Source organism: Phaethon aethereus (genome assembly GCF_964289735.1).
Source record: "Phaethon aethereus genome assembly, chromosome: 1".
In the NCBI taxonomy this organism is placed as follows: Eukaryota; Metazoa; Chordata; class Aves; order Phaethontiformes; family Phaethontidae; genus Phaethon; species Phaethon aethereus.
In genome coordinates this window covers 1030109-1048991 of record NC_138575.1, presented here as the reverse complement: position 1 = coordinate 1048991, position 18883 = coordinate 1030109, and the positions used below count along the sequence as shown (strand labels likewise).

The 18883-nt window shown below is 69.0% G+C and overlaps 1 protein-coding gene across 1 annotated transcript in view; it reads right to left on the bottom strand.

Moving 5' to 3' along the window:
• Positions 1–18883, bottom strand: part of SND1 (staphylococcal nuclease and tudor domain containing 1) — a gene marked incomplete at both ends in the record, with an annotated part of 84617 nt that overhangs the window by 22573 nt on the left and 43161 nt on the right. Inside the window, 2 exons of the mRNA XM_082013824.1 lie at positions 783–883; positions 13645–13734. Of these exons, the coding sequence (XP_081869950.1) occupies positions 783–883; positions 13645–13734 (191 nt within the window). The remainder of the gene's footprint in view (positions 1–782; positions 884–13644; positions 13735–18883) is intronic.

Genomic DNA, 18883 nt, shown 5'->3' with positions numbered 1-18883 from the left:
CCAGAAGCGTCGCCGAAGGTCACTGCAGGAGCGCCTCAGCTAGGCGGGCGCGGGGTGACAGGGAGCTCTCTGGTGGCACGGGGCCGTGTCCCCCCGTGCAGCGCGACGCTCCGCGGCTCTCCCAGCCCTGGGATTAAGGGGGAGGAAAGCGCCGCGCTGCAGCACTTCGGCTGCTTTCCAAAATAGCTGCTACCGGCGGGGGCGGGGAAAAATCAAAGCGAGCAAACGGCCTACGACAAATCATCCCCGCGCCGCGGCCAGGGCCGCTGCCGTCCGGACGCACCGGAGCAGCCCGGCACGCCTGTGTCCTGGGGGAGCAAAGCCACCGAACCTGCCCCCGCACGGAAACTGTGGGCAGGGCTGGTGAGGGGGGGGGCTGCTCCGGCAGAGCCCGCGCCGCTGCTCCACGGCACGGGGAAGGCGACGTTCCTCGGGAAAGGACAGACATCCCGGGGACGTACAGCCGAGGGAGATGGTTCCTCCACGGCGACGCACCGGCCGCGCCGCTCCCCGAGGCGGCCGGCTCGCGGCGGTGGCCTCCGGCCCGGCACCCCCAAACTGCCGGCGCTGGGGGCGGCGAGCGCAGGGGGTGCAGGGCGGCAGCGCCCCGGGCAGAGCGGGACAGCAGGCTCCTGCCGTCCAGCCGCCATCACCACGCGGCCCCACGGCGAGGACGAGGCACCCTCCGTCCCCGGTGCCCCGCGGCGCGCGGCAGAGCCCCGCGAAGGCCTGGCAAGCGCCAGGCTGGAGCGCCGTGCCCGGTTCCCCAGGGCCGCACTTACATTCCTCCGATGGAGACGGTGGCACACGTGCGCTCGGAGAAGGCGGGCACGGTCTCGGTGGCACTGCTGGCCGGTCGGATGTAATCCACCGTCACGTTCACCTAGGCGAGAGAGACAGGCAGGGGGTCAGCCCCGCCGGGGGGCTCCCGGCACACCCCCATCCTCCCCCTGCCCAAAAACCCCGCTGCCGGCCGGCCAGGCCCCACACCTCCCCCTGCCCAGGTGAAGGAGCCGTCCGCCAGCCGGCTGCTGGCACCGATGGCATCGCCAGCACCTGACAGAGCGGCGCGCGAGCCAGGGCTGGGCACGCCGAACCAGGAGCCTCCCGTGGCAGACGAGCCGCCGCCCCGGGCTCCCGGTACGGGCACTCGCGCTGCCGGGGCTACGCCGGCTCCTGCCGGCCATGCCTGTGAGCTCACTGCGCACCGGCAAGCTCCCCGCGTGCCGGAGAGCCCCGGCAGGGCCCCGAGCGTGCAGCCAGCCCCGATGCCTCCTGGTTTATGGGTAACCGCGGTTTGGCCTCCGGTGGGAGAGCTCGGCTCTACCTGCCGGTAGATGAAAGCACAGATCCCTGCTAAGCCGGAGCTGTCAGCTGGCATCAGTGTCACCGGCACCGCGCCGAGCGGGACACGGAGGCCGGTTCGCAAAACGCTTTGGTGAGGCAAGGGAGCAGCCCCAGGCGCTCCGGAAACCCGGCCGTGCACCCAGCGCGGGGCTGCGCTGTCCCCGGCTGCGCCGTGCCCGCGCCACGGCCGCCGCTCGCCCCGCGTCGCCCGGCTGGCACTCGGCCGTGCCAGGGACAAGCACCGCCGCCGGTCCCGTCCTCCCGCAGGCGGGGCAGCCGCGGCATTCGCGCACATCAGCTGGTGGGGGGTCCGCCTCGGGGGGCGACCGCTGCCGGTAACTGCGCCCCCGGCCGCACCCGGGCTGGGGACAGGCTGGCGGGCGCAGGCGTGCTCGCGGGTGCGGTGCTGGCTCAGGCTCCCGGAGAGCAGCGGGTCCCCGGCAGGGCTGGAAAGGCCGTGCTGCCCCATCCCGGCCCCCGGCACTGCCCGGCCCCCTCCCTGCTCCCGGGATTCGGGGACCCGGCCCCGGTGCACGTCCTGCAACGCTCCTGTGGCTTCACCCCTGGGTCGGGATAGGCGCGGCTGCGGGGCCCGCAGCACCGGGGCTGGAAGCGTCGGCAGCACCGGCAGCACCGGCACTCGCCGGCACAGCAACGAGGAGCCGCGACTCCCGGCCACGGCCATGCGATAGACAGCGGGGGAAAAAGAAACCGGAGTTCAAGCTCGAGAGCTCAAACACTTGACGCCATCCCACGGCCGCACGCGCCATTCCTGCGCACAGCCAGCCCCATCCCGCCGCCTTGCTTCCCCGCTTCCTCACCGCTTCACCGGCACGCCAGCCGGAGGAGGCTGAGGCTGCCCTGGGCTGGGGGACACGGGGGGACACAGGGAAGTCGGGGTGCTGCCTCCCGTTGCCCCGGCCCAGCCGCGGCGCTGCATTTAGGCACTACGGCCTTCTTCCAGGCGTGCCGCCGCACGGCACCGTGCCCGCCCCGCGCCGCCGGCTCTCGGCGCCGGCAGCTTGACTCAAAGGGAGACGGGCAGGCTCGCAGCTCGGCGGCGCGGGGGAGCAGCCGTAAACCCCGCCGAGCCGTCGGCCCTTCCCAAGCCTCCCTTTTTAAAACGAGCCTAAAAGCGCACAAAGAGGCGGGATTGCCGGCCGTCGCCGCGCCGGCCGCCCGCTGCCTGGCGCGGCCGAGCTAACCGAGGTTTGCAGCAGCAGCAGAGAGGGGCCCTGGCAGGGAAAAGCCAATTAAAGGGAGAGGGAAAAGCAATTCCTCCCAGAAAAACTATTGTCGTAACAACTGCAGGGGAAAAAGAGACGGCAAGGTTAGGAAATTCAAGCTACCTCAGGGCTTTTTAAATGTCACCGAGCTCAAGGGCTCCGGCTGGGAAACACCCGGCCTGGAATCAACGGACAGCGTCCGGCCAAAGGCTCCCACGCAGCCGGGGGGACGAGGCACGCGTGCCCCACAGCTCGGGCTGGGATCCTGCGTGGTCACGGGTGGGGGAAGAGCGAGGAGGGACGGGGCTGGGTGTCACACCTCAGCCCGCACCGGGAAAGCGATGCGCCGTGTTGCGTTGCGCGGCAAAGCGTTGTGGCGCATCGCGTCGCATTGCACGGCGCTGCAAAGGGTTGCGTCGCGCTGCAAAGCGTTGTGCTGCGCCGCGTCGCAACACGTTGCGCTGCGCCGCGTGGCAAAGCGTTGCCCTGCGTCGCGCCGCGCTGCAAAGCCTTGCGTCGCGCCGCGTCGCAAAGCGCGGCATCCCCTGGGCCGATGCCGCTGAGGCTCGCTGCGGTGACACGGCTGGCACGTCCCCCCCCGGCGCGATGCCAGCACTGCTGCATCTGACAAGTCGCAAACGCAAACCTCCCTCCCGCGGGGCAGGAGCGAGCGGCCCCGGAGCGCCCTACGGATCCGGCGTGAAAGGACTCCCAACTGCCGCGTCCCCGTGGCCGCCAGCGCGGGCCGCGCGGGACCGTGGGAGGCCGGGACGTGACAGCCCCGTCCCCGCCTTCCCCAGCAGTGACAGCAAAGGCGAGGCGCCCCGCAGGGCAGCTGCCCCCCGGGGAGGGCTGGCAGGAGCACGGAGCCACCCCACGGAGCCCCGCGGCGCGGCGCGGCACGGCGCGCAGGGGCTGCAGGGCGGAGCGGGCTCTTGCCGAGCTGGCGCCTCGTTCGAGGAGCCGCCGGCGGAGACGCGGGCACCCGCTGGTGCCAAGGCTTGGGCTCAGCCCCCCACGCTCCCCCCTCCGTGGGGTGCTGAGCGCCGGCCGCAGCCTTCACCCACCTGCCCGGGTGCCGTGAAGGCGAAAGGTGCCGTGAAGGCACCCGTGGCACACCACCGAGCCCCTGGGCGTCGAAGGACCCGCGTGGGGCTCCGGGAGCCGCCGGCAGCAGCGGGAGCCGGCTGCAAACCGGGAATTCAAACCTTCCCGTCGGCAGCGCCTCGGTCCCTCTCCTGCTAATGCGCCGCAGCCCCTGCAGCGTGGAGCTGCCCCCCGCGCGTCCCCGCCGCGGCGGCGGGCCCGGGGCAAGCGAAGGCAGCAAGCGGGCAGGAAAGCGCACGCTCGGGCGGCGTTTCGCAGGGGTATATAAAGCGAAAAGCTCCCCGGCGCAGAGCGCGACGCGCCGGGCTCCCCGCGGCCGCCAGCGCCGCTGAAGGGCCGGGAGGGCGGGGGTGGCCGGGGTGGGACGCGGGGCGGCCGGCCGACGGTGCAGGGTCCCCGCCCGGCTCCCCCCACCCCTCCTGCAGCCACGGGACCCGCAGCGGGCTCTCGCTCCCCGCCAATGCCGGCCAGCGTCGATGGCGGCCGTCTATCGGCGGGTTCCAAGGTCAGCTGCAGTCAGTGCGAATTAAATCACTGCGCCGGCTCTCCTCCCTGGAGGAGATCCAGCCCCGAGAAGAACGGCGCTACAGAGACGCGCGTGCCTTTGTGCGGCCGACGCGTTCAATGTCACCCGCCCCGGCTCCCCTGCCACCAGCCGGGGCTGCGCCGGACCTGCCAGCCCCTGCCCGCGCTCGCCCATCGCCGAGGCGCCCGGCACCCCGGCACGGGGCGAGGGGAAAGGGTGGCCACGCCAGGGCTGGCGAGCCGTGTCCCGTCCCCGCCTGCCCTACGCCTCGCCACCGGCTCTGGCGCGAGGGCGCGCAGGGAGGACGCGGCCCCTGGGAAACACGGGGCCGTCGGCGCCAAACACCCGCGCTCACGCCCGTGGCACGAGGAGGAGGAAGGGTGCCCGGGGCGCCGAGCACCGTGTCCCCGGCACGTGGCGACAGGTACATGGTCCCCAGCGCGCGGTCACCGGCATGTGGTCCCTGTGATGGGGCCCTGGGCGCGCGGCCCCCGGCACGCCGTCCCCAGGACGGGGCCCCTGGCACGCCGTCCCGGCGTCACGGTCCCAGCGATGCGGCGGTCGCCGGCGCGCGGCCCCCGGCTCGCCGGCCGGGCGGGCGCTCGCAGGCAGGTCACTGGCAGCGTCCCCCGGCCTCAGAGGCAGGAGGGGGCGGCCAGCCCCCCTTCGGGGCGCTGACACGCGGCACGAGCTCGCAGGGGAGGCAAAAATAGTCCCTGCGAGTTTGTGACGAAGGAGGGCTGGGAGCTCTGCAGGCGTTTCCGACAGTAATTATAGCAGAGCGAGGCTGGTCTGCCACCCACCCCTGCCATATGCACCCACCCTGCGCCCACCCGGCACCGCCCGGCCCCCTCCTCCCTGCTGCGCCCCGTGTCCCCGTGGCGGGGGACGGTCCCCTCTGAGCCCCCCGGGCCAGGCTGCAGCGAGGGGAGCGGGGAGGGACGTCACCGGCACGGCACGGAGCCCACCCCTGCCCCCCTCCCACCTGCAGGCACCGAAACGCGGGTGCTGCCCCCAGCAGTCCCACAGCCCCCATTTTTGCCTGTTCTATGTCCCCCCTCCCAGGGGAGAAGACTGGGGACAGCCGGGACGTGGCTGGTGCCACCCACGAACTACACCCAGGCGCTCCACTTGCGCCTCGGGCAGCCCAGAGCCGGCTGCTCCCCGCCTGCGGGCTGGGAGGGCATCCCCGGCGCTGCCCCCCGGCTGGTCCCACGGCTCGCTCTGCCCCGCCCGGCGGGTGCTGACACGGGGTCCCGAGGCTCGAGCAAGGCTGCAGCCCCCCACCTCCACGGGAGGGGATGCGCCCGCGACACCCGTGTCCCGCTCACCCCAGCCTGGCACCGGCACCGACCGCGGGGTGCTGCCAGTGGGAAGATGCCGTTCGGGGAAAGCTCTGCGCCGCGGTGCAGGACGCCGCGGCGAGGCACCGGTGGTCTCTGGGTGTGCCGCGCTGCGGCACGCAGGGTCCCGGAGCAGCGCGGTGACAGCATCTGCTGCAAGCGAAGCCAGAGAGAGAAGGAAGCAGCGGGCGAGGACGGGGCTGGTCCTGCGTGCCTGGATGCCCTGCAACCCTCCTCCAGCTCGCCCGCCCCGGCGAGCACGAGCCCGTCACCCACAGCCCCACCGCTCCTCGCTGGCACTGCTCAGCCGGGGCCGAACCACAGCGGAGCAGGCGGCCGGCCCACGGCTCGCCCAGCCCTCACGGAGCCCAGCGGGACCGGCGCTTCCTCCGTGACTTGGCGGGACTCTAAACAGACACCGTGCCGCGGCCCTCGGCGCTGCCGCCGTGCCCGGCGGAGCCGCGAACGCCGGGAGGGCGAGGGGGTGCAGGAGGCACAGCGGGGGCAACAGGACACCCGGGGGAAAGCTCCAGCGTCACGTTTTCCCTCCGGACAGGCAGCTTCCTTCCCGAGGACCGCGTGAGCCGGCTCAGCCCAGCCTCACCGCCCGTCCCGCTGCAGGAAGGGTGCTTTGCTGGGGACGGCACGCAGGAGCCAAGCTCCGCTTGCCTTCGGCTTCACCAAGCTCTTCGTTAGCCCCCTCCACCTCTCCTCACCAGACCGTGCCACCGCGGTCCCTCCTAGAAGGCGTGTAAAGAGCCCGGGATGCAGTGCGGGGGACGCTCCAAGCCACCACACTCCCAGGCAGCCCCGGCGGAGCCTGCAGAGCCCCGACTGTTGCCGAAAGCGGAGCCTGCAGCAGCCACGGGGCTCTGCGCTCCCTCCTCCCCGCCGGCTCCGGCAGCGGCGGGGCTACCGAGCCCCCGCTGGGTCGCAGCCCCGAGCGGCTGAGCTGAGCCTAGCCGAGCTGAGCCCAGCCGAGCAGCCCCGGGGTAGGACTGACCTTGCCGGGGCAGGCTTTGCCGGAGCCACGAAAAACTCAGGGCTGCAGCCTGGCAATGGAAGTGCCCGGCAGAGCCGTGTGAGGCGGCGTCGGGAGGAGGAAAATAGATGCACAGAGAGGAAACGGTCCCAAATTTCTGGTCATTAGACCAGGAGCAACCACATTCGCTCTCCTTGCCCTCCCCTGCTGTCAGGGAGCCGTTTCAGCCCGCTGCGGCGCCCGGAGCTGCGCGCGCCGGCAGACTTCTCCCCGCGGCCCGTTTGCATCCGCGTGCGCCGTTTGTTCCAAGCAGAACGCAGGCGGGAGAAGATCCTTCCCGGGTTCGGCACGGGGGAGCAGCCAGCTCTGCAGAAGGCTCCGAACAGCGAAACCCTCCCCAGCTTCACACGCCGGAACGCAGCGGCGATGGCGCACTGCGTCCCCATGAAACTCAGGAGCCCTGCGAAGCCTCGCCGGCACCGGCGCGCTGCTCGGCGCAGGGTCCCAGCTCTGGCACGGCAAGACCGGCTGCGCGCGGTGGCAGATTACCGAGGGCCGGGTGCGGTTGTTTGCGTCCCCCCCGTCCTGGCGCTGGCGGCGGTTGGGGAGCAGCGGCCACCCCTTGCCGTGCACCGTCCCCATCCCTCCCGGCTGCGCCGCTCCGCAGAAAGCGGGACCTTCCAAAAAACCCGTGGCTGCGGCCCGACCGCCGCCACGTTCGGCGAGCGGCGGCCACCACGCCGTGCGGTGCCGTGTCGCCAGCGCTCCCCGGGTTTGCGAGCTGCCGGTAACGCACGGCAAAAACTGCCCATCAGTGCAAAAACCTGCAGAAGTCTGCAAAAGCCTTCCCTCCTCCGGGGAGACGGATGATGTTCGGGGGGGGAACGTTTTCCCCAGTCAAACCCCGTCCCCTGTTTTTCCCAGGTCTGATCTCCGGTCCGCCGGCGGTGCCGGCACCGGGACCGCTGCTTTCGGTAACCCCAAAAGGAGCATGCCGGGAAGCGTGCCAGTGCCTCTGAGCCATGCTAGCTGACCAGACGCAGGCGGACGCCCTGGGAAGCCGCAGGGAAACCCCCAGCCGCTGCCCCCCAGCCGCGCTGGGGGCTCGGGGTCGCCCTCGCAGGCTCTCGCAGAGGACGGGGTTTATCAGCTCGCTGCCAGCCCCCCCTCTGATGAGCTGCGCCGCGAACAAATCCCCGGGGATCAAAAACAAGCCGAAGCTTTGCGGCTAAACGGGCGCAGGCATCGGGATGGGGGTGAGGGCAGGCCACCCGCGCACCCCTCTGCCCGGGAGCGGGGAAAACGAGGCGCGGCCGCAGCTCGGACACGCTCCTCCTCTCGTCCCTCGGCATCAGCCGCGAGCGGCCCGCCAGCCTCCAATTACCGACCTCCCCGTCGACCCGGGGACGACCGCGCACGGCACGATGGCACCCCCCGCCAACCCGGGGACCGGCTACGGCACGCGCCGGAGAAGCCGCGTGCCGCCGGTCCTCGTGCCATGGGAGCGCCGGGGCTCGCCGTGCCGGCCTGGACCCGAGAGCCCCTTTGCCACGGCAGGAGCAAGACGCTCGTGCCCGCGGTGCTGGGCTGCGGGGCTGGGGCAGGGGCCCGGCGGTGCTGCCGGCTTACGCGCGTCTCACCGGGGCTGCCCGAACGGGTGAAGTTATCTCCGGGGCCAGAGGCATAAAATTAAGTGTCAGGAGCACGTCGCGGCTTCGGGGGTTCACCCTGGCCCCGCACAAGCCTTGGCTTGCGGTCGCGCGGTTGATGGGGTGCGGGGGGCTGAGAGATGGGCGCCCCGACCTCCAGCCTGGCAGCGGGGGGCTGCTGCCTGCTGTTGCCTGCCGAAGCTGCCCTCCTGCCCGGGGCGCACTGCAGGGCAGGTAACGGGGTTCACCGCGGCATCGCCGCCTCTCGGCGTCCCCGGGGACCCTCCCGGGTTCCCACCAAACTCACGGCCCCCAGCACCGAGGCCGGAGGCACCGAGGCCGGAGGCACCGAATGCCAGCACCCCATGGAGGGGATGGGTGTGGCGGCATCAGGGACCCCGGTGCACCCCAGAGCCCCACATCTGTATGGTGGCAGCATGGTCGGGCACCCCTGGGTGCTCGGGCACCCCGGGGAGAGCCGCCCCCCGCCCTCCTGCCGGCTGCAGAGCAGCCCTTACGCGCGGGACCGGATCGCTTCCGTGCACGAGAGATATTTTTCCTTGAGTGATCTCGTGCCATCTCTCTCCATCCAAGTGATTAATCCCCCCAGCTAATTAGAGGAAAGGGCCAAGAGCACCCATTTAGACTCAATTCAATTGCCTGCACGATGGCATAATTAAAAAAAGCTGCTTAACGGCGTCGCATGCCCAGCGCCGCAATCAATGGGCAGTGTCTGCGCGGAGGGAGCCGTCCCCGCCCCGACGAGCACCAGAGATTCATTCCACCGTGGGAGACAAATCCATACCGGGGCACGGCAGCCGAACGCCGGTGGGTGCTGCGGCGGGGCCGCGGCAGACAGTTCATCCCGTGCCATCGGGCAAATTTCACCGCGCTGGGTCACTCCCGTGGCTGCCGGGAGGGCGCAGCTCCCTTGCCGGAGCCACGGCAGCGCAGGGAGCCGGCATCGGCACAGCAAAAGCCGGCAGAAGAGTCAAAGACAGACAAATGGGGTCTGTAAAAGGGAAAAGCGACGTGCCATAAAAATCCCAGCTTTAGAAAATTCATGCTGCTTTGGTGAAAGGGCGAGAGAGAAAATATAATATACCCTCATCGAGCTCTGGGGCCCTGGGAATTCAGACGCGGTGCCCCGCAGCCCGGCTCCTCTCCTCACGCGCCAAGCGCTGCACGAACCGCAAGCGAAGGGGCCGCCACGGCCACGGGGGCGGCTCTTCCTCGTCTCCCTTCGGTGCTTCCTCCAGAGCGAGGGGGGACAGAAGGGATTATTTCTGGAAGCAGTCGCAGCGGTTTATTTTTGCTGCAGGGGCCCGGGGAAAGCTGTCGTGCTGCCCCTGCGTTTCGGCAGGACAGGCAGCCGGCGGGCAGCGCAGGCAGCTCTGCGCCGCGGCACGGGGAGGCCGCGCGCTGGCGGGATGCGGCGCTCCTGCCGCGGGGCGGGAGGGCAGGGAGCCGGGGCGAGCGGCCAGGGAAGGAGGCGAGCAAAGGTGGTGGGAAACGAGCAGCGTCGGGCAGCCCGGTGCGGCCAAACCGGGGCTGGCGCTGGAAGCAGCTGTGGTTGGACAGCCCTGAGGGCCGGTGGGACAGACGGACCGGCGGTGGGACCGGGAGCGCCAGGAGGGCTGGCTGCTCGCCCGCCCCAGCACACCCACATCCCCCAGGGCCGCTGCCCGCCCGCCCGCTCTCCGCAGCCCGGCCCCTGGCCGTGGCCATGCTCACCGTTCGGCACCGCAGACGCCCCGGCTGAGCCGCCTCTGGGTCCCCAAGCCCCTGCTCCCCTCAGATGCCCACGGACGCCCACAAAAGCAGCCGTGGCAAAGCCCGTCCCGCGGCTCCAGGCTCCCACCGCCCACGCGGAGCCCGGCAACGAGAGGCGCGTCCCACCGGAGCTGCCGTGCAGCCAGGAGCGCGATATACCGGGAGAGCAATACACAGCAGTAACAATTATTAATTTCCAACTAATTTCATCTGCCTGGAGCTGGTAGGGGTGGTGACGACCCCCAAACCGGGGAGGAGAGGGGATCGTGGGATCTCAGGAGATCCCATCGTGCCAAGATGGTGCTTTTGAGGCATCTGACCCCAAACACGGCCCCTGCTGCCTTCACAGCACTCCCGCCTGCACCGGGTGGCACGCTGCCCGCACCAGACGGCACGCTGCCTGCGGCACAGCCGGAGCACACGCGCCGGGAGGTGTCAGGACGAGGGCAGGAGGGCAGCTGAGGACAGACAGCTCGCTACAGCCGAAGGGCTTTTGTCCTTGCTGGTGAAACGCGTCCCCCCATGCTGGGACCGGAGCAGCCGGGGCTGGGCGGGGCTGGGGGGGGCTGGGCCAGGGCTGGGGGGGGCTGGGAGGGGCTGGGGGGCTGGGCCGGGGCTGGGGGGGGCTGGGGGGGGGCTGCCCTCCAGCAGTCGGAGCCTGTGCCCCGGCAGCTCCCGGCTCACGCCCGGCGTCTTGCACACGCAGGTCCCTGCCCTAGCACACCTCACCCACGGGCGAGGGGGGGCTTGTTCCGACCCCGCTCCATGTCCAGCTACTAAACCAAACCTGCGCCGGGACGGCACGGGGACCGCCCTGCCCGCGGGGTCAGGGGACAGCTATGGGGCTGGGCGCGGCCACCGCGGCGGGGGCAGCCGGGCTGCCGGCAAGGGTCCTGCTCCCTGGAGTGGGTGCTGCTTCCCTTGGGATGGGGTGAGGTGGGATGGAGGGTACATCCAGCCCCACAAGTCCTAAAGCGCAGCTCCCTGTAGTGCCACACCAGCCCTGCAGAGCTGCCACCGTGCACCCATGAGGCGAGGTCATTGCTGTGCAAGGACAGCACCCACGAGGAGGGTCCCTGGGGTGCAGGGACGGCACCCACGAGACAAGCCCTAAGCAGGCAGCCGCGGGGTGCAGGCTGCGGGCGCGGCACGGCCAAGCCCAACAGAGACGCAGCGCCGGCGGCCAAGGAGGAGGCTGATGAAGCACCGGCACAGAGAGACCAAAAATTCATCCTGCCCTAATTATTCCTAATATTCAATTCATCAACCTCGAAGGGGACGATCACCTTCCGCCAGAACGGCTGCCGGCAGCGGTGCCTGCTGGGGCTTGTCATGCCGTCAAGCCGTGCCAGCTCTCGCCAGGCAAGCGAAGGGCAGCCGGGCAGGGGAGTCCTGGCCCCGGAGGACAGGCTGCGGCAGGCGCTGGGCACGCGCAGGGCAGACCCCGAACCCCTGCGATGGGGAGGGTCCCCGCAGCCACCGCTCCTCGGGGACATGCCGGCACGGCCACAGCCACCCAGCACCCATCGCCCACCATGCCCATGCAGGAGAGGGGAGGAGAAGGGGGCCAGAAGGTGCTCGGCAGCGGGGCAGCAGCTCAAGGGGTCACCGCAGCCCCTGAGGACCCGCAGCCGGGGATGCTGGAGCAGTTGGCACCTCTCTGACTGCTGGACATGCCCGAGGATCCGGGAGATCCGGATCTCTGGAGGATCCAGGAGATCAGGTGACCCCAGGGATCTGCAGGAAGGGACGCTTTCCGGGGGGTGGCAGGGCTCCCCGGGGCAGGCAGGGCTCTGCAGGACAGGCAGGGCTCCCCGGAACGGGCAGGGCTCCCCGGGGCAGCCCTGCAAACACGCTCTGTGCTGGAGCCATGCCGACGCCGCGGGCAGCGCTGCGCATCGGTGCCAGCCCACCCCGTTTGATCTCCCCGCAAGCAGACAGCTCTCGGGAGTCGCTAGCTCCCTGCCGGGGTGGGCTTTAAAAGTATATTAAAAAAAGGGGTGGGAAAAGAGGGATTTTGCCGCAAAGATTGATGCTGACAGCGAGCCGCGAGAAGGCAAGGGCGAGCCACCCCGTGCAAGGCTGTCACTTCAAATCACAACGCGCCGCCACCCTCGAGGGACTGTTTTGATCATTAACGGAAAGGATTTTTTCGTCGCTTTCCTCAATCAAATTAATCTGAAGTGAAAAACGTGGAGCTGACAAAGGAAATATTTATAAGGGAAACGAGGCAACATCAAAGGCAAACGGGCGCCCGGCTCCCAAGGCTACCGAGGCGGCGAAGGCAGGAGCCCGGCGCTCGCGGCGCAGCCCCGGCAGCGCGCTGCAAGGTTATGGGGAGCTTCAAACACGGAGGCTGGCGGCACTGGCAGCCAAACGGCTCTTTGCTTCTATTTCTGGGGGTCACTGGCTCCTGACCGGCCACTTCGGGCACGGGGACGGGGGCAGCTGGCTGCTGTCCCGCTCCCCTCCTGCTGCCGCTGACCGCGATCCAACGGCAGCAGCTCCTGCCCGTCCCTCTCGCGGGGCTGATCCTGCTGCCCACCCCTGCGGGCAGGGTGAGCGCGGTGCCCGTGCCGCAGCACCACGCCAGAAGTCCCGGGAGGAAGGCAGGACCCTCATCCTCCTCCCCGGCACGGCAGCCCGCACCACCCAGATGCGGTCGTGGGGACACGGGGGACGCAGAGAGCAGCCGCCAGCCCCGGGGCCGGCCGGGGACTGGGGCTGCCCCGCACGGGGACGGTGCGCCCGGCGCCTCGGGGCCGGGCACGGGGCACGCGGCTCCGGCGCAGGCGGCACCACGAGCCCCAGGGGTGGTGGGGACCAGCCACGGTGGGGACCCGGTGACCAGAGCCGGGGGCTTCGGCCAGGTGCGCCCTCGCCTCCCGCCTGCGAGCACGCAAGGGTGACTGCAAACACGTTCGGGGAGAAAAAGGGTGGTTCTGAGCAACAGCCAAGCGTGGCAGGGTGGGAGAGAGCAAACCCCACTCCGCTGCACCGCAGAGCGATGGCGGCTGGAGGAAAACCGGTGCCAGTAAGCCCCGGGGCGGCCGGCAGCGCTCAGAGCGGGACCAGCCGGCGTGGGGCCAGGTCCCTCCCAGAAACGACCGGGTTTCCATTTCAGAGACCGGAGCTCTCTTCACAAGTCCCGGCAACATCCTCGCAGCCGCTTTTCACTACGACAAGTGACAGACTTCCCATTAGAAAAGTCCCGCAAGCTGCTATTTTTTTCTTTTCTGTTTTTTTGATTTTTTTTTTAATATATAAACAGGGCTCTGAAATGGAAAGATGCAATTAGGCATGGAAATAGTCCTCAATGAGCAGCAGCGAGCAGCCTCGCTTTGAAGGAAATTGATTTTATTTGACCATTTTATGAGCGTTTCAAAATTGCATCCTGAGCATGTGCTTTGGTAGTTAAGTGTGCATTATATTCTTCATTCCCCTGAATTGCTCTAAACCAGCCTAGAAAAATATGCCGGGGAAACAAAGGGAAACACAATGCGACGCGGGTGCACAGCCCTGCTGGGAAATGGGTGCGGCTGAAAGCGAGACCACAACAGCCAGGGAAGGGTGCTCCAGCTTTGGGTGCCCCCCGCGATCCCCCGCGGAGAGCCCCTGGGTCACCCGTAAGGACTCAGGTGGCACCCCCGGCACGGGCAGGACCTCGCCACCCGCCCCGGCCCCTCCGTACCTTCTTCCCGATGAGCTTCTTGGGCAGGAACTCCCGGGCCTCGAACATGTAGGGGATGTCGTAGAGGGGCCTCAGCTTCCTGTTCTTGTCCTGCAGCGGGGGCAGAGAGGGGGCGCAGGTCAGGGCAGCCCCCCGAAACCACCCCGTGCCGCGCATCCCCGGAGCAGACACCCCAAGGCTGGCGCGCCCAGCGCCCTCCCGCCCGCTCCCGTGGGTGCCCTCCGCTCCTGCACCCCAGGGTGGGCTCCCCGAGCATCGCCGCGGCCCCGGCTCCACCGAAACCCAAGGGGAGCGCTGGCCGACACGAGCACCCACCCCGGGGACGTGCCGGCAGCCACCGCGTGGCGCCGGGCTGAGCATCTCGGCGTTTATGAGGGGAAGGGAAGGAGGGGGATTTGGGGTTGGGGGGATAGTCAGGGTCCCTCCAACGAGCCGCCCACCCCCACCCAGCACCCCGGCCCCGCGCACCCCGTGCCTGGCAGCTCGGCGCTGCCCGGGGATCTCTGCTCGCGGAGGGAAGCATCAAAGGTCTCGCCCCCCGAAACGCCATGCACGGCACCCCCTCCCCGCGCACGGCACCCCCTCCCCGCGCCCACTGCCCGCCCTGCCCGCGGGAGGGGAAAATAAAGCTCCGAGAGCTCGGGAATCAGGCGAGCTGTGCAGGCTGGGACGGTTACTCGTTAGACAAGCTCGTTAGCAGCCGGCGATTAGCAGCACTTGCAGGATGAGGCGCCCGGGAAAGGGAACCGGAGGGCACGCGGCCGCTCGCTGCCCCGCGGCGGCTCCGGGCCTCTCGCGGCAATGGAACCCCTTCAACGGCTGAGCCAAAGGGGAATTTTCCGGCGGAAACGGCAGCAGGGATTTGGGGACGACACGGGGGCGGGAAGGGCTCCAGCCGTGCCGCACCGCGCTGCACCGCGCCGCACGGCTGCACCCGCGCGAGCTCTGCGGCGGTCTCGTGAGCGGGCCCGCAGCGTCCCGAGGAGCTCCGCGGCACAGCGCGGCACGGTGCGGCAGCACGTCGCCCGACGGTGCCGTTCCCGGACGGAGCGACACGGCTTTCCCCGGCAGATCCTGCTCCCTCACCGGTGGCGTGCCGGATGTCGGACGCGCTTTGTGGTTGGCTGCACCGGCGCCGTTACGGTTATGGCACCTCCGGGCCCTGCCAGCACGCAAGGGGAGGAAGGAGGGAGACGAAGCCAAGGCAACCCAAGCCTGGGAGCTCCCCGGCTCACGCCGGTGGAGGACAGCGCTGGGCGCATCGCTCTGCGCGCCGGCACGGTGCCGTGGAGGCACAGCCCCCAGCACGCCCTGCCGAGCCGGGCAGAGGAGGAACACGCCGAAAAGAGGGCAGATAAGGCAAAAGCAGCAGGAAATGAAGGAGAGGGATCAGACGGGAGAGGGATCGAGCGGACAAAGATGCGCCGGCACTTGCGCTCCGCATTCTTCCGTAATGAATGAGGCTTTGATAGAGTTTATTGTGTCCTCGACGCCGTTCCCAGGCTGCTCCTTGGAGCCGTTCCCTCCTCCACCCGCGTCGCCGCTCGCCCAGCACCGCAGCCCCTGCCAGCGCCGGCGCGGGAACGGATGGGATCCCGCGAGGGCACCCCCACCCGTGGCAGCGAGCGGGCGCTGCACCCAGCGCCAAACCCGTCCCCGGAGGAGGCTCCCGCTCCCTGCAGCGGCTGAAGGGACCCTCACCTTTGCAGGCAGGGTGAGGGCAGGGCCCGAGCCGGCCAGGGTGCGGGATCGGCGGAGATGGGATTTCTTCGGGAAAGGAGCTTTTACGCTCGCCGGGCTTCAGCCCGCTATCGCTCACGGCACAGGAAAGCTTCCTGGTCCCTAATGAGACGGGCTTAACGAGGCCGGCACGGCACTGCGGCGCGCAGCGTGGGACGCGGTGCCGGCCAGCTGGCCATGAAGCTGGTTTTCCTCGCCCCGTGTAAAACAAAGCCCCGGCTGAGCACACGGGGACGGCGCGGCTGGCGGGAGGCCAGAGGGAAGCCCCGGCAGCTCGAACCCCTGCCCATCGCCTTGCGGGGCCGGAGGAGCGGGGACGACCGACTCCGCATTTCACAGTCCGGCGCCGCGAAGCGGTGCCGTACAGCCGCGGCCGCCGCTTCGCTGAAAAACCACCGCGCGCAGGCGGAGAATTAAGCCGAGGGGCTGAGACACCGGGCGGGCTCAGCCATCCGACACGGCGCGTGCGGATGCTCCCCACCTCGCCGCCTCCCGTCCCGCTGCCTGCACCCCGAAGCGGGGACCAGGCTCTGCTGCAGCCCCCGGGGCGGGCAGGGGCTCGGCTGGCCCGGCAGCGGCGAGGGGCAGCGTGCCGGCACGGCTGCCAGCTGCGTGCAGGCGGAGGTGAGCACGCGGGAGCTGCCGCCGGCCGCGCCGGCCGCCTGCGGGGCCAGGAGAGCCCTCGAAAGCCCAGGAGAGCCCCCAAAACGGCTGCAGCGTCCCTGCGCTCCCGGAGGAGGGTTGATCCCAGCTCTCCACGTGCCCTCGTGGCCAGGAGCGCGGCAGCTGTAAGCCCGCGGCGTGGAGGAACCGGGCGGGCAGGCGAGCCCCCGCGCAGCTGGGGGGTGCAGCAGGACCCCCGCCCTCCCCGCCTCCGCCACAACGGCGGTCAAAACGCCGAAGCGGCCACCGAAAGAAACGCTCGCACCCAAACGCTGCCTCTCCCCTGCAGCCAAACCCGGGATCGCCGCTCCCGGCCCCGTCTGAGCGGCTCTTGCGGCGCAACGATACGCGCTTCGGGGTCACGCAGCAGACTGCTGCCCGCGCTGCCTGCTCTGCCTGCCCGCACCGCCTGCCCGGCTGCCGGAGCGTGCCGCCCCCGGGCCCCAGAGCCCGGAGCACACGGGTTTTCCTCCGCTCGCCTTCGAAGCACGGCCACGGTGCGACCCGACGGCACGCGGGCGACGAGTCTCTCCCAACCTCGACACGGTCGCGGCGAAGCTTCAAGATAAATAATGCTGCCAGGGCTCCTGTCTGACGCTTTGCACAGGCAAAGCCCGGCGCAAACACTAATTAATCCTCACTAACGAACTCCAGGTTTGCTTTCCAAGCACCCACAGGACGCACCCTCCGTCCCACCCGGCACGGGGCTGGCACGGTGCGGCCGTGGGTCCCGGCACGGCGCTGGCGTGGGGCTGGTGCTCGGGACAGGCTCCTCTGCCGCCGCTTAGCCAGGGATTTACCCGCCCCGTGTAATGCGGCTGCATTAAGGAGAAGCGGGGAAACGCCCGCCCTGGAAGCAGCACTCAAGCGCTTCAAAGCCTCTTCTCCGAGCACGGCAGCGGCGGCTCTCCCCGGCATCGCGCGAAAGCCAGCGTCCGCCTTAAAAAAACCAACCACCACAGCAACCTCAGAGCATCTCACAGGTCTTCAGCCACGTGGGAGCACCCCAAAAAGGGGATTACCGGCACAGGTGCCCCAGCAACGGCATCGTCCCCGCCGCCGCAACAGCCGCCCTCCTCGTGCCGTGCCGGGACCCGCGGCTGCACCGCGCCTGGCCCCAGAAGGACCGGAGAGGCGGGGGCCGAGTCCTCACCGAGGCCGCATCGTTGTGACGCTGATGAAAAATGCAAACCCTTCTGCAATGCCCAGCACAAGTAGAAGGCGACGGGCTGTGCCAGGACTCGGGTAACCGGCGCGTTTAAGTGTCCGAGACATATCGCCCTTAACCGTCGCCCTGTCAGCCACCATTAAACGCCGTTTCGCTGGCCTGTGAAAATGGTATTTATATCGGGGGGGAAGCGGCCTAGCACATCAGTCTGGGAAGCTGTTCAAGAACTTGGACGCACGTTTGAGGTTTTGCAAATAAACATTAAAAATCAATATAACAGCAAGGATGTTAACTAAATCCTGCGACCGTCAGATACCCGGCAATTACAGACACGCAGAAAGATACGGCTTTTTTCAAACTACACTTCGAGCCAAGAGCTTGGCATCCCTGTAAGCCGCCCTCCCCGTCACGGCACTTAGCGGCGCAAGGAGAAGCGACGTCCGCGGCTGCGTCCCGCCACGGGAGCGGGCCGGGCGAGAGGGGTGGCACAGCTCGGCGGGGAGCTGCAGGTGCTGGAACGCCGGCCGCGGCTTTCCCCGGCTGCCGGGGAGAGTCATCAGCCGTTCAAAAATTAATTAAAAAAAAAAAAAAGGCAGCACATTAGCCTCATTCAATTAAAGGTGTGCGGCGAGGAAGTCGTTTTATTAGCGAGAAAGTCGATGCGTGGAGCTTCAGCTTCGGAGAGGTGCTGGAGGAGGGGAGGGATAAACTGCTCGCCCCCGTCCCGGGGCGCGGAGACAGGGACCTCCATCCAGAAATCGTCAGGAACGTGCCGCTCCCGCACATCTGTGCCGGGCAGCCGGGGGAAAGAAGCCGGCTTTTTGTTTAAAATGGAACACGGGAGCATCTCGACAGCGAGTGCCGGCCCCGGGGCTGGCGCTGGCCGTGGTCGCCGGCAAGGGGTGGCAAGCGCCGGGTGCCGGCAGCCCCCCCGCAGCCTTCCTCCTCCTTAGATAACCCCCGTGCGGCTGTAAACACCTAACAGGCCGAGGGAATTACGGCTCTCCTGTCAAATTAACATCATTACGCCGTACAGTAGCCAATTAAAGCCTATTTTCAGCAAAGCAGCAGCCCGTGTCTTCCGCGAAGGACCGCATCCTGCCACGGGGGTTCAACACCGAGCGCCCTCGGTTCCCCCTGCCTGGGGGTCCCGCTCCCAGCCCCCGGCCCCCTTCCCAAGGGCAGAAGATGGGAACCACGATGGAGCTGGGTGCATTTGGAGCAGCTGGAAACTCTCCGAGACCCCGGCGGGCGCAATGCAGCCCGGCGTGCCGGCGGCACCTCCTGACACCCCACCGGTCCCAAGGGTGCTCGCCGGCTCGCAGAGCAGGGGAGAGCAGCCCGACCCGCCGTGGACAAGCCGGGGGTCCCAGCTCCCCATGTGCAGGATTTTGGGGTTTCTTCCGAGAGTCCTGGTGCGGGATGCTGTGGGTGCCAGCGCTCATGGGGGGACCCCAGAGGAGCCAAGGGGCCGGGAGCCACAGCACGGCGGTGATGCGGGACTGCAGGCGGGGAGAGCCCTCCCCTTCCCCGCCGGCGCAATTAGGGAAGCTTATTATTTGTAAAGCAATTAGCACAGCAAATCAACGCGAAGCAAGGCGCAAGAATAAGCCAAGGTGGAGATTACCAGCTGCCACCAAAAGCGATCGGGAGCGGTGCCGGCAGCGT